The sequence below is a fragment of the Capricornis sumatraensis genome, chromosome 2 (genome assembly GCF_032405125.1).
Source record: "Capricornis sumatraensis isolate serow.1 chromosome 2, serow.2, whole genome shotgun sequence".
In the NCBI taxonomy this organism is placed as follows: Eukaryota; Metazoa; Chordata; class Mammalia; order Artiodactyla; family Bovidae; genus Capricornis; species Capricornis sumatraensis.
In genome coordinates, this window is record NC_091070.1 from 89,326,691 (window position 1) to 89,352,606 (window position 25,916).

At 35.4% G+C, this 25,916-nt stretch overlaps 1 protein-coding gene across 1 annotated transcript in view; it reads left to right on the top strand.

The window, feature by feature from the left end:
- STYX (serine/threonine/tyrosine interacting protein) overlaps nt 1-24,014 on the top strand; it is a 43,427-nt gene extending 19,413 nt beyond the window's left edge. Inside the window, exons 4-11 of the mRNA XM_068965673.1 lie at nt 1,895-1,992; nt 8,633-8,693; nt 9,097-9,133; nt 9,546-9,585; nt 9,679-9,729; nt 11,398-11,470; nt 20,971-21,064; nt 23,661-24,014. Of these exons, the coding sequence (XP_068821774.1) occupies nt 1,895-1,992; nt 8,633-8,693; nt 9,097-9,133; nt 9,546-9,585; nt 9,679-9,729; nt 11,398-11,470; nt 20,971-21,064; nt 23,661-23,734 (528 nt within the window). The 3' untranslated portion in view covers nt 23,735-24,014. The remainder of the gene's footprint in view (nt 1-1,894; nt 1,993-8,632; nt 8,694-9,096; nt 9,134-9,545; nt 9,586-9,678; nt 9,730-11,397; nt 11,471-20,970; nt 21,065-23,660) is intronic.
- Nucleotides 24,015-25,916: the final 1,902 nt, after the last annotated feature.

Below are 25,916 nucleotides of genomic sequence, written 5' to 3' on the forward strand. Positions count from 1 at the left end.
GCTTGATAAAACAAACAGGTTTAATCCCTGATTATATATGTCTTCTTGTAGTTTCTCAGATTAATGAGTAGGTATGAAAAGTTCATATATCATAGATCAGTGATAGACAAAGGAATGAATATTGAATTCACTTTGGGGGTTCTATAAATGTGAATATGGAACATTGATTTATTATTAATCCTACCAAATTCTTAACCTCCTTTCCCCTATCTCAGGATGTACTCAGGAAATACAAAGATAACTGAACTGTAATCTATGCCAGACATAATTTTGCTGCAAAAATTAACATTTAGAAACCACATTTTCTTGGCTTAAGCTGCTATAATAAAATACCATCGAGTGGATGGTCTCAGCCACAGACATTTATTTCTCACGGTTCTGGAGGCTGGGAAGTTTGAGATGAGGGTGCCATCATGGTTAGGTTTTGGTGAGGGCCCTCTTCAAAGGTTTGCTTCCTTCTTGAGGTAGTCTCACATGGCAGAGGGATGAAGCTCTGATGCCTCTTCCTCTTGTAAGAGCACTAATTCCAGCATGGGTGCTCCACCTCATAGCCTCATTTATATCTAATTACCTCCCAAAGGCCCCACAAACGAATATCATTACCTTTGAGGTTAGGGCTTCAACATAGGAATTTTAGGGAGACACAAGCATTTGATCTGTAACAGGTAGAAATTATTCTTTAACTTTTTCCATGAATTATTAGTATTGCTGTTCTATTAATACAGAAAGGGAATTAAATATATAGGATTATAAACTGAAAATAGAAAACACAGGCTTATTAATAATTCTGATTCTTCATGATTTGTTCATTCATTTCTTGAACATGTAATAATTGAACAACAACTATGTTCCAGGCACTGCTTTATACATAGTGTGAATCAGTGAACAAAGTCCTTATTCTCGTGGCATATATATTCTAACTATTTAAATAACATGTTGTCTGTAAATTTCACTGAAACCTATAGTCACTTACAAATAAAAACTTACAGTTTTTAGAGTTATCATGTTAAATTTCTTTAAATATAGAGCCACAAAGCATCACAGAATAATTTGGAGTTGCCAGTTTTAACTTGTAGGAGAATTTTTAAGCCCTAGAAGTTAGTTTTTGTGAATTGTATAAATTAATTCTGGCTTAAAATAGAAAAACTGTACTTACTGGGAGATGCAGAGAGCAGTCTAGAGATTTGGGCTCCAGCACTGCTATTAACTAGGTCAGAAATGTTGAATAACTGTTTATGTTAGAGTAGTTCTCTCTAATAAATAAGAATTGTAGCCAATATATATAACTGCCATTTACTAAAAATACTTGCTATGTGTCCCAGTCTCTATGCCAAAGATTATCTTACAGAATTCTTACATCTATTCAGTGAATATGTATTGTTTTCCTAGTTTTCACGTGAGAAAATTGAGCCACAGTGCTCAGGTCATTAGCAGAGCTGGGATCTTGAGCTTGGCCTCCATAGCTCATGACTGTACGTAGCCCATGCCTTTAACCACTATATAGTATTACAAATAAATAATAAAGAGTGTATAAATGTAAATTATAAATAAAGTATGTTATACATAATATAAAGGTCAAAGGGTTAATATATATAATGAAGGTAGAGTATTGTTTCCCAAATAAATTATCTTTAAGGTCATATCAAGCTCTAAAATTATAGATATAAAATAATTCTATAAGCCTTTTGAGAACATGTAGTGTGTTTATCTTGAATCATTGAAATATTTTGCTGATGACTTCGAGCATGTTGTTATGAAATTAGCTTTGATTCCCTGTATTTAAAGCTCAGATGTGGCTGTATTAACTGTAAAGTTGAGTCCTGTGCATTTTCAAATCTGTGTTACAGTAAGATGAAGTTTTGTATTTCAAACTATTTCTCTCTTTTTTTAATAGCTACCTATACTACAGAAACATGGAATAACTCATATAATATGTATACGACAAAATATTGAAGCAAACTTTATTAAACCCAACTTTCAACAATTATTTAGGTAAGAATTGATGTAACGTATAAAAATGTTATGGGTATCAAACATGTAATGTTTTATTTTAAGTTGATTTTATTATATTGGACTTTGTATATATATGTCTTATAAAGATGGGTCATACAGTACATCATTTAAAGAATAAATTTCCCTTAAAATATTTTAAATAAGTAATTTATGCACATAATGTAGAATTCTAAATGTTCAAAAGAATGTGTACTGAAAAATAGTTTCCCTATTCCTGTCCTATAAATAGTCAATTCCCCTCACTATAAGTATCCATTGTTACTTCTTTTTGAGTATCTTTCTGGAGTTATGTTACATATATATTCACAGATCAACTTAGGCTTTTTTAAAAAATTATGTATTTTGGAGATTGCTTCATATTATTACTTAGCTACATTCTTCTCTCTTTTTTTTTTTTCATTGCATCTTCTGGCTGGTAGAACCTCAGTTCCCTGACCAGCTGGGCCACATCAGTGACGGCCTAGAATACTAACCATTAGCCCGCCAGAGAACTCCTGTGTTATTCTTTTTAAGTAGACCGTAATCTATTGTATTACTCTACTAAAATCTGTTCAAACTATCTCCTATTGTTAGACATTTAGATTGTTTCCAGACTTTTGCTAATATAGTGACTATCCCTCTATGTCATTTAATTCATATGTGAATATATCAATAGGATAAATTTGTAGTAGAACGACTAGATTAAAGAATGTGAGCATTTAAATTTTAATAGATGTTACAAATTGCCCTCCAGTGAGTTGCATCAGTTTGCATTCCTAGTGCAAAGTGAATGACAGTGACTCCTTCCTTGGTATCTCTCTCAGATAGAATTATAAAATATTTTTAATTTTTTCCAGTCTTGTTCATTTGCTAGTTCATGTCTGACTTTTTGCAGTCCATGGACTGTAGCACACCAGGCTGCCCTGTCCTCCACTGTCTACTGGAGTTTGCTCAGATTCATGTCCATTGAGTTAGTGGTGCTATCTTAACCATCTAATCCTCTGCTGCCCCCTTGTCCCTTTGCCTTCAATCTTTCCCAGCATCAGAGTCTTTTCCAGTAAGTCAGCACTTCGCATTAAGTAGCCAAGGTATTGAAGATACAGCTTCAGCATCAGTCCTTCCAATGAATATTCAGGATTGAGGTTTTTTAGGATTGACTGGTTTGATCTCCCTGCAGTCCAAGGGACTCTCAAGAGTCTTCTCCAGCACTACAGTTAGAAAGCATCAGTTCTTCAGCACTAACCCTTCTTTATGGTTCAACTTTCATATATGTATATAACTACTGGAAAAACCATAGCTTTGACTATAGGGACCTTTGTCAGCAAAATGATGGTTTTGCTTTTTAATACGCTGTCTAGGTTTGTCGTAACTCTTCTTCCAAAGAGCCAGTGTCTTTTAATTTCATGGCTGTGGTCACCACACCATGCAGTGATTTTGGACTCCAAGAAAATAAAATTTGTCACTGCTTTCACTTTTTCCCCTTCTATTTGCCATGAAATGATGGAACTGGATGCCATGATCTTAGTTTTTGAATGTTGAGTTTTAAGCCAACTTTTTCACTCTTCTCTATCATCCTTATTAACAGGCCCTTTAGTTCCTCTTCACTTCCTGCCATTAAAGTGGTATCATCTGCATATCTGAGATTGTGACATTTCTCTTGGCAGTCTTGGTTCCAGCTTGTTATTCATCCAGCCCCACATTTCACTTGGTGTAGTCTACATATAAGTTAAATAATCAGGGTGACAGTATACAGCCTTGTTGTCTCCTTTTCCAGTTTTGAGCCAATCAGCTTTTCCATGTCCATTTCTAACTATTGCTTCCTGTCCTACATACAGGTTTCTCAGGAGGCAGGTAAGGTGGTCTTGTATTCCCATCTCTTCAAGAATTTTCCACAGTTTGCTGTGATCCACACAGTCAAAATTTAAAGAAGTAGAAATAGATGTTTTTTCTGAAACTCCCTTGCTTTCTCCATGATCCAGTAAATGTTGTCAATTTGATCTCCAGTTCCTCTGCCTTTTCTAAATCCAGCTTGTATGTCTGGAAATTCTCAGTTCACATACTGTTTAAGCCTAGTGTGAAGGATTTTGAGCATAACCTTACTAGCATGTGAAATGAGCACAATTGTATGGTAGTTTGAGCATTCTTTGGCATTACCCTTCTTTGAAATTGGAATGAAAACTGACCTTTTACTGTCCTGTGACCACTGCTGAGTTTTCCAAATTTGCTGACATATTTAGTGCAGCACTTTAATAGCATCATTTAGGGTTTTAAATAGCTCACCTGGAATTCCATCACTTCTACTAGCTTTGAGCTTCCCAGGTGACACTAGTGGTAAAGAACCTGCCTCCCAAAGCAGGAGATATAAGAGACGCAGGTTTGATCCCTGGGTTGGGAAGATTCTCTGGAGAAAAGAATGGCAACCTACTCCAGTATTCTTGCCTGGAGAATTCCATGGATAGAGGAGCCTGGCAGGCTGCAGTCCATGGGGTCTCAGAGAGTTGAACATAATTGAGCAACTAACACACACTACTAACTTTGTTCTTAGTAATGCTACCTTAGCCCACTTTACTTCACACTCCAGGATATCCTGCTCTAGGTGAGTGACCACACCATCTTGGATATCCAGGTTATTAAGACCTTATTTGTATAATTCTTCTGTGTATCCTTGCCACCTCTTCTTAACCTCTTCCGCTTTGGTTTGGTCCTTATAGTTCCTGTCCTTTATCGTGCCCATTGTTGTGTGAAATGTTGCCTTGATATCTCTAGTTTTCTTGAAGAGATCTCTAGTCTTTCCCATTCTGTTGTTTCCTCTGTTTCTTTGCACTGTTCATTGAAGAAGGCCTTCTTATCTCTCTTTGCTATTCTCTGAAATTCTGCATTAAGTTGGATATACCTTTCTTCCTTGCCTTTCACTTCTCTTCTTTCCTCAGCTATTTGTAAAGCCTCAGACAACCACTTTTCCTTCTTGCATTTCTTTTTCTTTGAGATGGTTTTGGTTACTGCCTCTTGTACCATGTTATGAACCTCCATCCATAGTTCTTCAGGCACTCTGTCCACCAGATCTAATCCCTTGAATCTATTTGTCACCTCACTGTATATTCATAAGGGAATTGATTTAGGTCATAACTGAATGGCCTAATGGTTTTCCCCACTTTGTTCAATTTAAACCTGAATTTTGCGATAAGGAACTCATGATCTGAGCCACAGTCAGTTCCAGGTCCTGTTTTTGCTGACTGTATAGACCTCCGTTTTCAGCTGCAAAGAACATAGTATGATTTTGGTGTTAACTATCTGGTGATGTCCATGTGTAGAGTCATCTCTTGGGTTTTTGGAAAAGGGTGTTTACTATGACCAGCGTGTTCTCTTGGCAAAACTCTTGTAGCCTTTGCCATGCTTCATATTGTACTCCAAGGCCAAACTTGTCTGTTATTCTGGGTATCTCTTGATTCCCTACTTTTGTATTTCAGTCCCTTATGGTGGAAAGGACATCATTTTTTGGTGTTAGTTCTAGGAAGTGTTGCAGGTCTTTGTAGAACTGGTTGTCTTCAGCTTATTCAATATCAGTGGTTAGGGCATTGATTTGGATTACTGATGTTGAATGGCTTGCCTTGGGGATGAAGCAGGATCATTCTGTCATTTTTGAGGCTGCACCCAAGTACTGCAGTTTGGACTCTTTTTGACTATGAGGGTTACTTCATTTCTTCTAAGGAATTCTTGCCCATAGTAGTGATATAATGGTCATCTGAATTAAATTCACCCATTCTAGTCCATTTTAGTTCACTGATTCCTAAGATGTCAGTGTTCAATCTTGCCATCTCCTGCTTGACTGTGTCCCGTTTACCTTGATTCATGGACCTAATATTCCAGGTTCCTATGCAGTATTGTTCTTTATGGCATTGGACTTGACTTTCACTACCAGACACATCCACAACTGAGTGTCATTTCCACTTTGGCCCAGCCACTTTATTCTTTCTGGAGCTATTAGTAATTGCCCTCTGCTCTTCCCCAGTAACATATTGGACATCTAACCTGGAGGCTCGTCTTCCGGTGTCATATCTTTTTGTCTTTTCATACTGTCCGTGGGGTTCTCCTGACAGAAACACTGGAGTGGTTTGCCTTTTCCTCCTCCAGTGGACCACATTTTGTCAGAACTCTTCACTCTTCACTATGACCCGTCTGTCTTGGTTAGCCCTGCATGGCCTCGCTGGTAGCTTCATTGCCTTATTGCAAGCTCTTTCACCACCTGATCTGGAGTAAATTGCTCTTCAGCCTTGTGATCTCCTGGAGTAAAAATTGTGTTGTGTAGTTTTAGTTTGCCTTTCACATTTATCTTAAAATGATGAGGTTGAGTGTCTGATGGTTTTTTTTTCTTTTTTGTATTGCGTTTTTTTTTTTTTTTTTTTTACTTTATTTTACTTTACAATACTGTATTGGTTTTGCCATACATTGACATGAATCCACCACGGGTGTACATGCGTTCCCAAACATGAAACCCCCCTCCCACCTCCCTCCCCATAACATCTCTCTGGGTCATCCCCGTGCACGTCTGATGGTTTTAATGTTCTTTATTTTGGCTTCACTTAAAAAATAAAGCATATATTACACATGATACGAAGACTAAAGGGTCAAAAAGGTATGAGAGGAAAAATTTCTTTCCTTCCCTAAACCCAACTACCTGATTTATCCCTAGCTAGGAGGCAGGTACTGTTAACTCTTCTTTGGATATCATTCTAGAAGTATTTGTATAAAACCATATATGTTAAAAGTCTTTTAATGTTCTGCTTTATTTTTTTAAAAATGAAAACAACCTGAATGTCCCTCAGTGTAAGATACTCTAAAATATATTGTGTGAATACATAATAGACTATGTAGTCATGAAAAAGAAGGAAATATTTGTGTATGTGCTGATATAGACTAATCTTTATGATTTATTGCATGAAGGAAACAAGGTGCAGAGCCACATGTGTGCTCTCACAGTGTTTAAAGTATGTGCAGTAATTAGGCATTATTCTTGTAGATGCGTAGGAAATTTCTGGACTGACAGACTAGAAACTTGACAGTGGTTACTTCTGGGAAGGGAAATTTAGGATCTGGGATCTACACATTTTTCAGTTAAAGAAAATTAGTTTTAAAAAGGGGATTGCATGTAATCTAAAATGAAATAGATTGATTTTTTTCTAATTGCAGATACACTTGTTCTTTATACATATTTATGAAAATACAGAATGACACCAAGAAAAATATTTAAAAAGCCATCCATAATTCCACAACCCAGAGGAGCTTGATTTTAACATTTTGTTAAATTTCCTTTTAAATTTTTTGTGTTACGTATGTTTCATGTATACACGGGCTTCGCAGGTGGCACTAGTGGTAAAGAACCTGCCTGCTAATGCAGAAGACATAGGAGACGCAGGTTCGACCCCTGGATCAGGAAGGTCCTCTGGAGGAGGGCATGGCAACCCACTCTAGTTACCCTTGCCTGGAGAATCCCCATGGATAGAGGAGCCTGGTGGGCTACAGTCCATAGGGTGGCAGAGAATTGGGCACAACTGAAGCAACTTACAGTGCACGATTGCATGCACATCATGTATACACACATCTAGACTTGTATATATTAAAGAAAATGACAGTGTTATATTTTAAAGTGCCATAGTATACCTTTCTAATTTTTGTTTTTAGTGCCAAAATGTCCTGGGTATAGCTTTTCTGTGATAAGTCCTGAATTTATTGAAGTTGCTACCACCAAAGTAATTATTAAAGCAATATTGACTTTACATTTTAATGTTATAACTCAATTACTTAACTAAGTTGTGTTAATAAACAGATTGTCTTGGATGGATTAGAAATGAAAGTTTCTTTGTTTTTTGGCTGGAGGTGGGGTGAGGGGAGTGGTTGTTGAGACTGTATGACAAGGCTTGCAGGATCTTAGTTTCCCAACCAGGGATAGAACCCTGTCCCCAACAGTGAAAGCACTGAGTCCTAACCACTGAACTGCCAGCAGATTTCCAGAAATGGCAGTTTTTCACAAGATAAAGTAAGGCTTGTATATTGAAATGACTTATTTTAAATGTTTTTCAAGGTGTAAAATTTGAGGACAGACAGTCTTTGGGTTGCTTGTTCCTCTGTTGTAGGTTAGTTCAAACAATGAATGTTTGACTCACGGCTCTGTCAGACTGCTGCATTCTATTTCCATTAGTTTTTTCTCTCTCAGGCTTTGGTCTGTCTCTGAATTGTCCTCTGTAGGGTTGTGAGGAAGGGTGGCAGGGCCATCCAAAGAAAACTCTTCTAGTCTTAGGGAAGTTGCTAGAAATAGAAGAATAACAAAGAGGAGAAAATAGGCAATTTTTGTCTTTATTTTCTAGGTCTACTTTGATCTAGAGGAAAATTTCTTCCTGTTTATGATTTTTCTATTTTAAGAAGATAGACTTTTTTTTATATACATATCAGAGAAATGTTAATGTGTTAACTGTTCTTTAAGACTTTAATTGCTGTGCCTTCAAACATTATAAAATATATGGCTTGGTCCTTGGGAATATGATTTTGAAAGTTATTTTCATGGTTGTCAAGAAATTTTTGTATTTTTTATATATGAAGAGTTTTATCTGAAAGTGGGCTTAATCATACAATATTCTATTTTCAGATATTTAGTCTTGGATATTGCAGATAATCCGGTTGAAAATATAATACGTTTTTTCCCCATGGTAAGTAACAGTATTTTAATATCATTTAATATTTATGATTTGCTTTCTTAATTGTGCTTTTAAAACTTAATGAAACATGATTTTCTCCTATACTGCTATTATTTGTAATCTCTGAAAATTGTGGGATTGTATTTTAAAGAAAATTGACTATTTTAAAAATCTTTTTTATGATCTCCAAATATTTGAGAAATTGTATTTCAGATTTCTTAAATGCAAAATAATATTTAAACTTATAATAATTATATCTGTAGCATTTGGAAATTTTTGATGTAAGGTAATTTTTATTCATATAAATTAGCAGGAAAATATTTTCAGTATATTTTGTTTCACTATGTATATATGTTTGTATTGTATGCTTATGTTACTCTATGTTTTATTATAACACACTGTCTTTTTCCTTCAGACAAAAGAATTTATTGATGAGAGCTTACAAAGTGGAGGTAAATAATTTTTCTTTCATTTAACTTATGTTTATTTTTAGGAAATTATTCATTATAGTAAATTTTTAGTATTTGTCTTAAATGAAGAATATGAAAATTATAATTATGTATAATAGACTTTCCAAATTTCCCAAAACTTATTTTATTTGGATAGACTTTCTTAAATATCTCTATAGAACTATTTTCATGTTGTCAGCTTTAAATCTTTTTACTCTAAAAGTCTATTGTAGTTTCCACACAGTTAATGTAAATAAATTCAAAGATTTGAAAATTAGTAAGTATCCAAGTTGTGTATACAGAATACATAAAATGCTTAAGATTTATTTTACTGTGGTATGATACATGGTTTCAGTATATTTTAGCTGCTGCATCAGGTATCTTTCTATCAGAATAACTATTTCTTGTTTTTCAGGAAAAGTTCTTGTCCATGGGAATGCAGGGATCTCCAGGAGGTATGATGTTAGCAATAATCTTTCTTTCTCCAGCATTTAATTAATGAGTATGTTTTCTGTTTTTTTTTTCTAAAATATTTTCCCCCTCTTTAGTGCTGCCTTTGTTATTGCATACATTATGGAAACATTTGGAATGAAGTACAGGTAAGAAAGTATTCTGAAACCTAGCCACAGTTTAAATTCTCATTAAAATGAAGCTTAATGGAGACAGTTTGGGCACTGGAAGTTAATAATCTACTGATTTTTGTCATCTAGTTATGGTTGATTAATGAGGCCCTTTTATCCTGTGATTAGTCTCTTAACCTCTGTAGCCTGTCTGCCTTGTAGATCCACTTGGGCTATTTTGTTACTTTATGAAGCTAGTTCTTTTATTATTTTAAAAACCCAAGATAATTACAGTTGGAGTAACCCATGGAAAACTGGTTGCTTACTACTAGGAAATTAGTTAATCTAAGTTTTAAAATTCTTATTAGACAAAGATGTAATTGCTTTCCTTGTTTAAAAGGTTAATTTATTATGTTTTCCTTTAACAGTAGTTGGGTGAAAAATTGCTTAATTGTTTTATTGTCTATTCACAATTTATTATTTGTTTTATGCAAAATCATCTTTTCCAAGCATATTGCATAGACGAAAGGGAGAGAGAGGCTAATGTGCTTTTCTCACCTTAAAACAAAGCTGGCCAATGTACAGTATTTCCTTTCTTAGAGTGTCTTGTACAAGTTACAAATCTACTGTAGTCATTGATACTCTTTCACTCATGTCCCAGACTAATCCATTACCAAATTCTGTTTTATGTCCTAAAATATTCCTCGATTCTGGCTCTTTCTCATTATTGAATCACCCTAATCAAGCTCTAGTCATGTCTCATTATTTAATCTCCATAATACAAGCTCTTCCAATAGTTATCATCTTAGTGGTCTTCTGTTTTCTTTCCTCCTCTAGTCTGTTCTGTTCTTCACACTGATTGTTTCAAAAGATAAATCATATTTCACCTTACCCTAAAAAGCTCTCAGAGGTTTCTGATCCTTAATAATTCTAAATGTGGCCAGTGAAACTTCACATGACATGCCTGTATCAACCTTCCGTTCTTATGCTGTGTACTCCGTTAACCTTGTCCATTTGAGCTATGTTCAACATTGGATCCACATGCCTGACACATAGTGGACATTCAGATCTTTTAGTTCATTTGGTATTTTTATCTTAAAATTATAATGGAAAAGTTTGCTTAAAGGTGTTCTTAAATATTATTTGAATACAACTTTTGTGTTTATTTCATTGAAAAGATTAATGCTTGGTAGATTTTGTTTTATATATATATTTTTATTATTTGGTGCCATGTCAGCAATACTAGTGAAAATAACTTCTATTTATTGGGTCTCTGCCAGATGCCAGATACACTTCTGGACACTTTTATCTCAACAACACAAGGAAGTCCATATGTTTCTAATTTAACCAGTAATAAAATCTGAGCATGTAGTGTGTGTGACACATGCTATACATGATATGTTTTACTTACTATCTTCCATATTCACAGTAGTGCTTAAAGATAGGAATTGTTATGATCCCCAAGTTACACATGAAAAAAATAAAGCTTAGAGAAGTTGAAAAGTATCCCCTAGAACACAGCTGGGAAGCAAAGGATTTTCCCACTGCAGTTCACTACCTCTCTGTAGTACAAGCTGTCTGATTATGATTTTCTGTTTTAGGTAAATTGTTAGGTAAGTTCCTACTTTAGATAAATTCTGGGAAAATTGAGATTAATTGATGAAATAATGTTACTGCCTGAGTTTTCCTATTTTTTTTTGTTTTCAGAGATGCATTTGCTTATGTTCAAGAAAGAAGATTTTGTATTAATCCTAATGCTGGATTTGTCCATCAACTTCAGGTAACTTCTCTATTTTTCTTCGTTAAGGCAGTCAGCTGCTGCTGCTAAGTCACTTCAGTCGTGTTCGACTCTGTGTGACCCCATACATGGCAGCCCACCAGGCTCCCCCGTCCCTGGGATTCTCCAGGCAAGAACACTGGAGTGGGTTGCCATTTCTTTCTCCAATAAGGCAGTCAGAAAATATGATAATTAAAAGCTTGTATTCCTATAATTTAGTTGTAGTACTTGGTAAATACTTAAAAATGGCCATAATCTGACTAATTTCTTTGTTCAAGTTTGAATCTATTTAAAAGTATTTTTTTAAAGCTGCCATTGACAAGAAAAAAAGGATTAAAAGCACATTGTTAAATCTAAAGTAAAATAGTTGATCTTAGACGTGTCCTCCATTTTCCCTCTATTTTGATTACATACAAAGCATAAGAGAAGTTTGGTTCTAAGTGTGTTACATGTAGCAGCTTTTTCTATTTTATATGCTTTATCTTCTCTATGTTCTTTCACACTTTGATGATGTGTAGAAGATACACTAAAAAGAAAGTAAACCTGTGGATTATCTGAATAATTTTTTCCAAGATGAAAAATCGTAAGTCAAAGAATGTGCTCTGGCTGATTGCATCTAGTTATGCAGGAATAAATCTTACATTGAAACATTAAGAGCACTACAAAATGTGTTAGTTACCAAACTTAATTTACTTCATTTTTATTCTATTTTTTATTATTTTTATTTATTTTTTGCCATCCCTACAGTGTTTTAATTAACCTCACATCCATCGTTTCGGTCAGTCCCATAAGCAAAGCAGTCAGATCAAATGGCGTTGCCTGGAAACTTCCATGTAGGGAGAAAAAAATTTTCTTTCCAGTTAAAAAAAAAAATCTTTTTGCTTTCTGCACACTGACATAGAGGTAAAAGAAAAAAAAATGACTGCAACTTAAATATGGAAGAACTCTTTACATAAATCCACAATTTTACACATTTATCTCAATCATGTGTCAGTGGGAAATCACCAACTATTACAAAATAGGAAAAATTATATGACAGAAGAAACAAAAAACTTGATAAAAAATATATCTCGGTATGAAAAGTACTGTGTCTTGGTGTCTTCACATCCTCCTCTTCTGTGTACTTACATACAACACATTGTTTCCTCGGATAAACGCATCCCCGTACTTATTCTTCAGCTGTCCATTTACATACTCCTCTGTCTGCTCCAAGGCTATATTCATGTAGCCATCCAGGCAAGCCAGGACCCCTCGATAATCCACTCCTGAATTTAATTTCACAACAACTGATTGCCCGATGATTTGCTTCAGGAAGTCACTGGGTGTTTGCTTCCGCAGACTCACTTTAACAATCATGATCAGAAATCTTGCGGCCGGGATCCGAACCCCTACTCTGGGCACCCACAAGCCTGGCCTCCGCCGACCCACTGGGTGAAACCGAAACAAAATCCATTTTTATTTTTAATTCACTTTTAGTTTTTTATTTCATTTTAAAAAGAGAAAAATAGTCATGAATAAAAAAATAAAAATTCAGTAATGCTTAAGAAGAGTACTTGAAAAGTAAGTCTCCTTAATAGTATATCTTGAAGATCATATATAGCTCTACCTCCATAATATTTGTGTGTGTGTGTGTGTGTGTGTGTTTCACAGTTTTATGTGACCAGTTCCTTATACATAGGGCTTTAAGTTGTTTCCAGTCTTTCATGATTTTAAATAACATTGGAAAGAATGTCCTATGTGTGAATGTACCTGTAAGATAATTGATCAGAGTGGAATTGCTGGGTCAGAGGGCATTTGAAAGTTGATGTTGCTAAATTGCCTTTAAAAAGACTCCGGGAATCAAAGAGTACCTGCTTACCCATACCTAATCAATACCAATAGCTGAAGTGTTTTATGAAACTTTTGGATCATTGTTGTCATAGTGGTAAAAGTGACAACTGCTTATAGTTAGCCCATTTTTCTAATAGGTTGTTGGTCTTCTTCTCATTGGTTTGTAAAAATTCTTTGTAGAAAATTTATCTGTAGCCAGTGATTTGAAGGCTTCCCTCCTGGCTCAGATAGTAAAGAATCCACCTGCAATGCAGGAGACTTGAGTTTGATCTCTGGGTTGGGAAGATCCCCTGGAGGACATGGCAACCCACTCCAGTATTCTTGCCTGGAGAATCTCCATGGACAGAGTAGCCTGATGAGCTACATACAGTGCATGGGATCGCAAAGAGTTGGACATGACTGAGCAACTTAAGCACAGCACAGCTAATGATTTGAAATGCCATTTTTATTATATACCAAATTCTAAATCCGCACTTGAGTCTGTTTCTGACTTTGTATTTTGTTCCATCGATCTGCTTATTGCTGCCTTTGTATCAAAGTTTTAAATGCTATAATATTTGTAAATAGTCTGTATTACTTATATTAAGTAATTTAATCAAGATTTCCTCCTTAATGTTCTGAAATTTTCCTGCCAAGTTCTTAACACATATTTTGTGGTGTGAACTTTACTGGAAAGGGTGCAGAAAGAATTGACACCTTTAAATTTTCCAAAGAGTATGTTTCTAAGAGTATGTTCCATTTATTCAAGTCAATTTCTGTGTCCTTTAGTGTTTTAAAGTTTTCATTGTATAAAATATATGTATTTTTTATGAAATTTATTCCTAGCTATTTTCTTTTATTCCATTATAATTAAAATTGTTTTTTCAAATTTCTTTCTAGTATGTTTCTAATTACTTATTTGTATATAGGAAAGCTGTTTATGTTTTCAATTGGCAATCTTACTAAACTCTAGGACCAATTCTAAAGAATTTTCCAGTTGATTGTCCTACATTTTCATCTTCAAATCATAATAATTTTGCCTCTTTTCTAATTTTTTTTCTTTCTCACTTTGATGATCATTGTATCAGAACAATTTGATAAGTAATAGTGTTGTAATATTCGTACTTTATTCTTGGTTTCAATGTCATTGCTTTTGTTATTGCACTGTGTGTGTGTGTTTCAGTGAGTATTTGCTTGTGCATATTTAAAAAGTTTTTTATCAGAAATAGATACTGATTTTTAACTTAAAACAATTTTTTATGAAATGACTAGTTTCATCCTTTAAGTCATTAATATGGTGAATTGAATCACATTATGTTGGACTTGTTAATTTTGAATCATTTTGATTCACAAATGAATCTCACTTTGTTATGGTAGACTATATTCCATTAATGTGTTGCTAGATTCTGTTTGTCAAAAAAAATTTTTTTTTAAGATTTTGGAGTTAGTTGAATAAGTGATACTGGTTTATAATTTTTTTTTCTGTACTACCATCTTCTGGTTAGAGTGTCTGTCATGGTTTTCTCATTTTTAAAATGAAAACTTGCCTTCTCTTTATGTGATCTGTGAGTGAAGCTGCTCAGTTGTGTCCAACTCTTTGCAACCCCATGGACTGCAGCCTACCAGGCTTCTCCATCCATGGGATTCTCCAGGCAAGAATACTGGAGTGGATTGCCATTTCCTTCTCCAGGGGATCCTCCTGATGTGGGGATCGAACTCAGGTCTCCCACATTGCAGGCAGACACTTTAACCTCTGACACCAGTGCTCTAGAACAGTGTAAATTAGATTGGAGTTAACTGCTTCTTAATGTTTGATATATATATAGTACCTGTGAAATCACTGGACCTTGATTTTTTCAGTTTAATTAAGTTATTAATTATTTCATTCATATATTTTGAGAGTGAACCAATTCTTGGACAGCTTTCTTCATTTGGTTAATAGTTAGGTCTGATTTTCGTAGACTAGGTCGCTTTGGATGGTTTCATAATCTTCTATATAATTTCATTGGATTTGAGATAAAATTGAGGAAAATAATGTTTTGTATTTTTTGATATCTTCTAATTTCTGTGGTTATTTTTTTCATTCTTTTTTTCTAATTTTGTATATCAGTGCTTTCTTTTTCCCCCTGATCTGGTTAGTTTATATAATTTTTCTGTATTTGAATTTCTTCTTGCTTTGTGCTTTCCTTAGGTTTTTGTTGTTTTTGCTGCTGCTGCTGTTATTCTTTTGTGGATTTTCTCAGGTGCATGCTTAGTCGCTCAGTCATCTCTGACTCTTTGCAACCCCATGGACTATATCCCTCTGTTCTTGGGATTCTCCAGACAAGAATACTGGAGTGGGTAGCCATTCCCAACCCAGGGGTCAAGCTCGGGTCTCCTTTACTGTCTGAGCAGTAAGAATTCAAGACTGTAAATTATCCTTTTAGCACTTCTTTAGCCATATTCTACATATCGTACATAGATTTTGCTATGTAACGTTTTTACTCTTGTTATAATTCAGTATTCTGTCATTTCACTTTTGATTTTATTTTTTACTTAGTATTTGAGAGTTTTCTTTATAAATCATATAACTTTTCACTTTCATGCATTGGAGAAGGAAATGGCAACCCACTCCAGTGTTCTTGCCTGGAGAATCCCAAGGACAGGGGAGCCTGGTGGGCTGCCGTCTATGGGGTCGCACGGAGTCGGACACGACTGAAGTGACTTAGCAGCAGCAGAGAAGTCTGAAGGTAGCCTAATTTTTAAAACTCCTCCCTCTTAGAAGACTTGATTGGGAGGAGGAGGTGTTGTGTGGATGAGCATAAGATGCGTTATTAAGTATATCTTTTTGATTGCTCTATATTAATTTCCTTTTAGTTATAATATGCCCTACCACTTAGAGATTCACATCTTCCCTTATACAGAAAGTTTTCTTCTAATGTGTATTTGACTATTGTTCTTTTTCACTTGCCTGTTTTTTTCTCCCAGAGACATATTTTATATTGTTTTCTTTTTTTTTCTTCCATATCTACCATTTTCTCTGTAATTATTTTCAACTTTGTTTTTTTGTCTTTTGGCTTGATTTTTGGCAAGCTTTTCTTTCCTTTCCCATGCTTTGTTGTTTCATCAGATGTTTATTTGACATTGTTATAAGCAGTGGCAGTAAAGCAGAGAACAAAACAGAAATCCCTGACTTCATAAAACTTATTTTAATGAATTAGACAGTAAACCAACCTGGTGGGCTGCTGTCTATGGGGTCGCACAGTCGGACATGACTGGAGCGACTAAGCAGCAGCAAACTAAAATATAGTAGGTCATGGAGAAGGAAATGGCAGTATTCTTGCCAGAGAAATCCCATGGACGGAGGAGCCTGGTGGGCTACAGTCCACTGGGTCACAAAGAGTCAGACATGACGGAATGACTAAACTACAACAACACAAAAGTAGTAGATCATATGGTAATAGGTCACAGAGAAAAATAAGAGAGCTGTTAAGGTCATATAAAGAAGTGTGACATTAATTGCATTTTTGAAAGGTGATCAGGAAAGGCCTTATCGCAAAAATGTTATTTGACCAAAGACCTGAAGAAATTAAGAGAATGAGCTATTTTGATACTTGGGGGAAAGCATTCTAGTTAGAGGGAATATGTGCAAGTGCCTTGAGATGGGAGTATGCATAGTATTTTCAAGAAGTGTGAGGAGGTCAGTATAGCTGCAACAGAGTGAGCAAATGAATAGTAATAATAGATTAAACCTGGGAGGTAAGGGGCCATGTGATAGGCATTTATAGGCCATTATAAATAAGGCCTTTGACTTTTAAGTGAAGGAATAACTGGGTCATCTGTGTTAAGTGTAGTATACCATGTGTATATACTGTAAGGGTTGTTGGGGTTAGGGCAGAAGCAAGTACATGAGTTACGAGGCTATGGAGTGATGGGAGGGAGTCAAGAGAATACGGATTTAGACAAAAGTGATTGTTGATGAAAAGAGATCAGATTCTGGATTTACTTGACAGTATAGCTTACAGAATTTGCTGTTGGATTGGAGAAGAGAGACTGGGATGATTCTAAGCCTTTTAGTCTGAACAGCTGGAAGAGGAACTGTTGCTTTCTTGTATAGGAGAAACTGCATGAAATTTGAAGGGAATAAAATCGAGACGTTTTTGGTCATATTAGGGTTAAGAGAGCTAATTAGATAGTGGGCAGGTCTGCACATAAGCCTGGAGTTCATGAGAAAGAACCTTATATCTAGGGGTTTTCGGTATATGGATGCTACTGAAAGCTTTAAAACTCAGTGAGATCACCAGAGAAGGGAGTGTGGGTAGAGAAGGATTTCAAAAACAGAAACTTCATGTACTCCCAACATGTAGAGATTGGGGAGATGGGGAATCAGCAGAGGAGGCTGAAAAGAGTGGCCAAAGAATTGGGAAGAAAACCAGGATGGTCTGGTGCTTGGGAAGTCAAGTGAAGAAGGCATTTTAAGAGTAGGAGATGATCCTTTGTTTCAAAGGTTGATAGGAGTACGTCAAGGCTGTATACTGTCACCCTGCTTATTTAACTTATATGCAGAGTACATCATGAGAAATGCTGGGATGGAAGAAGCACAAGCTAGAATCAAGATTGCCGGGAGAAATATCAATAACCTCAGATATGCAGATGACACCACCCTTATGGCAGAAAGTGAAGAGGAACGAAAAAGCCTCTTGATGAAAGTGAAAGAGGAGAGTGAAAAAGTTGGCTTAAAGCTCAACATTCAGAAAATGAAGATCATGGCATCTGGTCCCATCACTTCATGGCAAATAGATGGGGAAACAGTGGAAACAGTGTCAGGCTTTATTTTTGGGGGCTCCAAAATCACTGCAGGTGGTGACTGCAGCCATGAAATTAAAAGACGCTTACTCCTTGGAAGGAAAGTTATGACTAACCTAGATAGCATATTCAAAAGCAGAGACATTACTTTGCCAACAAAGGTCCATCTAGTCAAGGCTATGGTTTTTCCAGTGGTCATGTATGGATGTGAGAGTTGGACTGTGAAGAAAGCTGAGCACCAAAGAATTGATGCTTTTGAACTGTGGTTTTGGAGAAGACTCTTGAGAGTCCCTTGAACTGCAAGGAGATCCAACCAGTCCATTCGAAAAGAGAATAAAAGGACTCATGGAAGAAATGTTCCAATGAAAGAGATGACATAACTCTTAGAGCTCAATAGAAAAACAGAAAAAAGAAAATAAACCACAAAAATAATGACTGTAAGAGAATCAACAAAGAGGAGAACAGACCATTCCTTTTTTGGAAGGAATGACGCTAAAGCTGAAACTCCAGTACTTTGGCCACCTCATGGGAAGAGTTGACTCATTGGAAAAGACTCTGATCCTGGGAGGGATTGGGGGCAGGAAGAAAAGGGGACGACAGAGGATGAGATGGCTGGATGGCATCACCAACTCGATGGACATGAGTTTGGGTGAACTCCGGGAGTTGGTGATGGACAGGGAGGCCTGGCGTGCTGCAGCTCATGGGGTTGCAAAGAGTCGGACACAACTGAGTGACTGAACTGAACTAAAGGCTGAGAACTGACATTGGGTAGGAGCATGAAGTGATCAGTGTCCTTGACAAACAAGTTTTTGTGGAATGGGAAGTATAAGCATAATGGGAAGAGAGGAATGTGAAGAGCAAGAATAGATATTTCCAGGAATTAAAAGGGGAAAACAGAAAAACAGTAGTTGGAGGGGAAACTAGGATTAAGAGGGGCGTTTTGTTTGTTTTCTAACATGGTAGGAAAGGGCATATTTATGTGCTGTTGGGAACAATCCAGGAGAAAAGGGTACATTAATAATGTGCTAGAATTGCATGATGTGGTCTGTTCTCTTTGTTGATTCTCTTACAGTCATTATTTTTGTGGTTTATTTTCTTTCTGTTTTTCTATTGAGCTCTAAGAGTTATGTCATCTCTTTCATTGTTACATTTCTTCCATGAGTCCTTTCATCTCTTCTTTGAACTCGTTTCAGAAATGCCATATCTCATTGATTTTATGGAGAATTATTCACAATTTTCACCTGCCTCGTGTAATTTTCATGCAGTTTTCTTCATATATGGACTTTGGTTATAATGTTGCTTTTTTCCCCTTACAAACACCTTTACATAAGACTTATATTGGTTCCTTTTTGATTATTGGTCATCTTTGAACTGGAAACATTCTTCTTAGATAAGCCATTTTCCCAATAATAAAGTTGTGGGAAGAGATTGGGAAATATAGGCAGCTTAAATTTTCCAAGTTGTTTTGGAAGACTTTCTCACCACCAGTTTTTTCCAGTAGTATGACTCTACTCCGTGAGTGGAGAAAGAGAGCCCCTCTGTCACAAGTTTTTCTTGTTTAGGTTCATAAGTACTACATGCACATTGGAATCACCTGGGGAAGTTTACCCATACCATTAAATGAGAATCACTGGCAGGGGGCACCCAAGGAGAGGGGTAAGCTGAGTATATATACACTGGTTTTAAGACTTCTCAGGTGATCCTCAGGTATAGTCAGGCCTGAGAATTAGTGATTCAGTTTTTACTTTTAGCTGACCAAGATTAGCAGATGCTTGGCAACAGTTTCTCCTCTACCAGGCTTGCTTCTTGCAAAAATGCCAGGTGTGGATGTTCACATTTTCCTTGTTAGACCCACACATACTTCATACTATGCAAGGGCTTCTAAGATTTGTCTTAGGTCTGCCACCTCTTTTGGAGAACTCTAAATTGTACCCACTTTGTTTGATGTATGTAGCCAGGTATCTTCTGTGCATAGCTTAGTCTGGTTCCATTTTTTTAATGTTATTGTGAAATATAACACACATATGTAAGTGCATAAAGTGTAAACAAACATCCATGTGACTACCATCTAGATAATGAAATTGAACATTTTCCAGAATTCCAAAAGTCCTCTTGAGGCCTCTTCCTAATTATAATTCTCTTTCTCCTGTCATAAAGGTAGGCACTGTTCTTTTTTCCTTACTTTTCTTTCTCATATTCAGGGTTATCAATGTTTTGTAGTTTCAGTAAATCAGGAGTTCTCTATATATCTTGTTCTATCTCTTCCCTTTAAGGAAAGAAGGTACATGAATGCCTTTATTATTTCATCTTTAACTGGAAGTAGAGACTATTGATTTTAAGAAATTAGAACCAGATATATACTTGAACCAGATATATGCTTGAAGATTGAAGGCGGGAGGAGAAGGGGACGATAGAGGATGAGATGGTTGGATGGCACCACCAACTCAATGAACATGAGTTTGAGCAAGCTCCAGGAGTTGGTGATGGACAGGGAAGCCTGGCGTGCTGCGGTCAATGGGGTCACAAAGAGTCAGACAATGAGTGACTGAACTGAACTGAATATACTTGAATCCATTAAGTGCTTTATATTAGTCTGATTTTTTAATATTTTATTTCATTTTCTTAAGTCAGAGATCTGCCCCAGTGGCAGAGAATATGTACTGATTGCTAGTTCAGTGTGTGATACCCTAGTGCAGGCTATTGGCTTGATTTAATTTATAGTCTCATCAGTATATGTGAAATTATAAGATAGGAATTTTAAGCATTTCTGTTACGCCATATGGCATTGGAGTTTTCAGTATAAACTAATAATACCAGTAATGCATGCATTAACCACTTTTTAAATTTCATTTTGTTTTGGGTATCCAAGAATTTAAATGTATATTCAAGTTAATTAAAATCTTTTCTAGGAATATGAAGCCATCTACCTAGCAAAATTAACAATACAGATGATGTCACCACTTCAGATAGAAAGGTCGTTATCTGTTCATTCTGATTCCACAGGTAAGGATTTTTTCATTTTGGAGCAATTTGGGGAGATAGATGATATGAAAAGTAGAAGAGAAGACGCATCTGTCACTTATTAGCAAGTTACACTGAGCAATTTAAATTGTTTAGAAACTTTTGGATGGGCTATTGAATTAAAATAATTTGAAATTTTAATTTTATGATTAATTATGTATTATACAGAGCTTCTATGTGTAGGCCACTAGTTAAGTAGAACATGCTGGTTGGAAGATCAGATTTCCATTTTGTTGAGCTTTAAATCTTTAAGTAGTTTAAAGTGAAAGTGTCAGTTGCTCAGTGGTGTCCAACTCTTTGTGACCCCATGGACTGTAGCCTGCCAGGCTCCTCTGTCCATGGAATTCTCCAGTCTAGAATATTGGAGTGGGTTGTCATTCCCTTCTCCACAATTAAGTAGTATAACTGTGTTGCAAAGATTAAAATAATAAGAGGGGTCTGGTACCAGAGGCCCTAAATACACTTAGGTGATCTTATTGAAAATAAAACGTGGCTACTAAGTGAAAGTAGAGTGACTCAGTTTCTCTTTTGCCATAAATATTTGTCCTGTTTTCTTCCCTATTTTAGTGTTTCCTCCCCCATTTAATGATCCAGGCTTGCTCTCAAAATCTTTTAACTTTTACATTCCTCTCCAAGACCTTGCTACTCCTTTCTTTTTATTAGAGCATTCATGGAATTTATTACTTTATTATTTTTCTCTCCCAGAGTTCCTTTCAGTCTTATTTGCAGCAACAGCCTTTTAAGTTAGGAAAAATAGGTTACATACCTGGTTAGTGTTGGCTCTAGAAATTGAACACTAGTGATCTCATCCACAAGTCCAGCACTATATTATACCTCCTTAGTGATGAAACTATATAACCACTCTTCAAGCTTAACTTCCTAGTTGTTATTGACTCTTTAGTTTGCAACTTCTATATAGTCATTTTCCAAAATGGGAGGGTCTGTTTCTTCAGTAACAAAAATTCTTTCTTTTTATAATACCTTTAATCTCAGTATAGTTCAGGTCTGTATTGGCCTCCCATCCTAAGTGTTCCATATATTGTGGCCAGACATATTTTCATGAAGGATAATTCTAATAGTGGTTTTCTTCTTGTATAAAAGTCTTCATTGGCTTAATTTTTTACTGAAGCAAACACATCATAGATAGTTAATTAAAGGCCCTTATGATCTTTATTTGTATCTCTGAATGTACCTCTATATATGCACTGCAGAAAACTGAGCTACTAATGCTTTCCCATGTGTCTTCTATTCTCCACCTAGAAAGCATCACATCCAGTCTCTCCATAAAAACTTGATTCAGATGTCATTGCCTCAAGAAAACATGATGATTAACTTATTCTTCCAGTAATTTCTAGTTTTTCCACCATAGAGCTTTATCTGTACCTCCTCACTTTCTGCCTGGAATTAGTTATCTATGTCTCTCAACCTCCTTTAGTAGAGTGCAGATGTGGCACTGCATCTGAATCTGTAATAACAGCTGTGTTTAGACTTAAGGCTTTCCAGGTGGTGCTAATGGTAAAGAGCCTAACTGCCAGTGCAGGAGACATAAGAAACACGAGTTCAGTCCCTGGGTCAGGAAGATTCCCCTGGAAGAGGGCATGGCAACCTACTCCGGTATTACTGCCTGGAGAATCCCATGGACAGAGGAGCCTGGTGGGCTGCAGTCTATAGGGTCGCAAAGATCGGACACAACTGAAGTGACTTAGCACGTACGCACATATTTAGACTTATTTTAATGACTAGCATATTTTCTTCTTTATTCCATCAGTACTATATTTCTGTTCTTTTCTTATTAATCTTATAGTGAAATACTAGTTTCCCATTGGAATCCAGTCCACCCTCTGGACTAACACTATTAACCATGATTTAGCACAACTTTTAGGGCATAAGTTTGAGGTGATGTAATTATTTGGCAGATAACGCAGCAAACCCTTTACCAGTTCAGTTGTTCCCTAAAGTTTTCCTCTATTGAGACTCAAATTTCTTGATTATGATTGTTGGGCATGTACAATCCCACACATACTCTGTGTGGGAAATTTCTGTACTAGCAGACTGTGATATGAGGAGTAGATAAAAGAAATTCTCTTATCTGCTACATGCCTTCCTTCCGGTTCTACACTTGTTGGTAACAGTCAGTTTCACTGGAAAAACATTTTTGACAGCATCTGTGAAAGCAAAAGGATAATTACATCTACAAAATAAAATTATACAAATTATAACTTCATAAAGTTATATGAAGTTCATAAATAATGTTCTGAGTCACGTTTATGATGGATGCCTATAAAATGGTAACCAAACATTTATGAACTGTTATTTTAAAAATTAATGTTCATTATATAAAATACCTTAATAATTATTAAGAGGGACAATGTCATGAAGATATTAAGTTTTTTGGGTAATTTGTAACAAAAGTATTTTATCAGTACAAAGGTTTACTAAAAATTCAGTCATGAAATTTTCATTGTCATATATATGATAACACTTCATGAAAAATGAAGCCTTTCCTAGCTGTAACATTCTAATGAATGAATTTAAGTTCCCATTATACCATATATTATGTTCACGCAATAACTTTTAGGCAGTTTGAAGAGAACACATGAAGAAGAAGATGATTTTGGAAACATGCAAGTGGCAGCTGCACAGAATGGCTGATTCAAGAGCAACATTATAGAGGATGTGAATTTCTATTTAAGGAGAAAAATACTACAGACAGTAATAATGTAAAATGGTAAAAACACAAGTAGTTTCTTTTCAATTATATGTTGCTTCCAGACGTGTTTCTCTGCGGCTTGTTGAGCAACATTTTAAGATGTTGGACTTCTGCAATAGATGGCACTGATGGTTTCACTCCTTTTTTTTTTTTTTAATTCTTTACAGTTTTATTATAAACCAAGAATTTTGGACTTGCAAAGAGGTATTATTGCAATAATGCACTTTTCATACTTGAAATTTATTTGTATGATATAAAGTTGTTACTTTAAACAAAATGCAAGTTAGGGGGATTTGTTTATAAAATCTGGGTAATTTATAACAAAAGAATTTCCTAAAGTTTGCTAAAAATTCATTTTATGTTCTACATAGTACATTTTTAAAATAATTTAACAGTTCAGTTTTATGATGGAGCCTCTTACAGAAACATTAACAAATGTAGGAATCTGCCACATTTCTTTTTTTAGTATAACTCAACAGTTTATCTTTTAATTTTTTAAACTTCTTGGTCCCTTATTAATAATCTTTAAATCATGACAGCCAACTGTCCTTATTTTAACATGATCCAAGTATTGCTTCCTTTCCTATTACCTTCCTAATTTTATTCTATAGAAAGAAAAAGTTTAATGAACAAAGGAAAATGTTTGCTTTATAATAACAGATGTTCACAAATACAAGGAGAGTTTTAAACTTTCAAGTGACTTTCCTTTAGCATTCTTAAAAGCCAAATGTTCTATTTCTTCTTTTTGGAGTTGTGTAGCCCATTTTTTCTTTGTCCAAAATGGTTCTAAATATAATAAACCAATGTAGCACTGTTTTTCCTAAACAAAGCCCAAAAAAGAAAAGTGCCTTGCCTCATTAGAAAAAATAATAAATCCTTATGACCTCTAAATTAGTATGTAGAACAGTAAAAAGTTTTGAACATTTTTCTATAATTTTTTTAATGATAAATTGATTTAAACTGAAAGTCTTAAGGCTTGAAGAAACCTGAGTAAATTATTTGAAATATGGAACATTTACTCCTTCATTTTATGTTGTCTTAATGATTCTGTGAGATTGTTCTGGCTCAGACAGTGACTTTTCTTTGAGGATGCATTTTTTGTAGAAAAGTGATTGTGGAAGACTTCAGTGTATACAAATTAGTGTTGTAATCAGTACTTTACATTGAGTTAATCCAAATTTCCCCCATAATTTGCATTAGCAAAGTCACTTTATGGATCCTAGGTTCTCCATGTTTTTATTTATACATGTAAAAATTGTTCTTAAAAAACATTTTTACTATTTTAAGTATGATGTTGGGGAGGAGAGGAGTGTTTTAACTTTTTATAGTTGATGATTTAGGGTAGCACAAATGAAACTCCTTTGTATTTCATTTTTCTCAGTCCTCTCTTGAGGTGCTTTACTGATGAGAGTGATTTCCATACCTTCCTTTGATACCAAGAGGTACCACATAAGGTAACCTATTATACCAACTTACCTACTTTGCTTTCCTCCCTGAGGTGAAATAATACAGGAAAAGTTTTTTTATCCAGCATAACAGGAGAGTGGAAGTGAATCAAAACTGCTTTGTTAATTAAGCGTTAATTCTGTTGACCCAGATGGTTTTCTTCTGATTGCTCTTCGCTTCCCCTATTTTACCACCCTAAAAACAGCATATTGTCAATCCCTTGAGGTCTTGTATTCTGTTGTATCATTGGTGTGTTGTATCATTGGGTGTGCTGGTCTAGTATAGTCAAGATTTGCACTGAGTGTTCAGAAATTCCAGTTGGTAAAAGTGCCAGATAACACAGCTTCCCTGTATATAGATTACTATTGGGTAGGTCAGCAAAGACTCTTTTGCAAACTAATAATCTATGATGCTCCTTCCACAAAAACTGCTTAAAAGAATCTTCATAATAGTCCATTTAGGTTTTAAAAATGAGGCAGTTAAGATTTTCTAAATTAATTTCTTAAAATATACATATCCTCTCTAGTAGTCTGGCCAAGAATACAGGTTTGGTTATTGAATTATATTCGGTAATTTTCCACTTTTAATCACTGTAATTTTTATGTTGTCACTAAAGTGCCTGCCCAGCACTGTAAAGACTCTCACAGACACTAGAAAAAGGGACTTCATTTTCTTGAG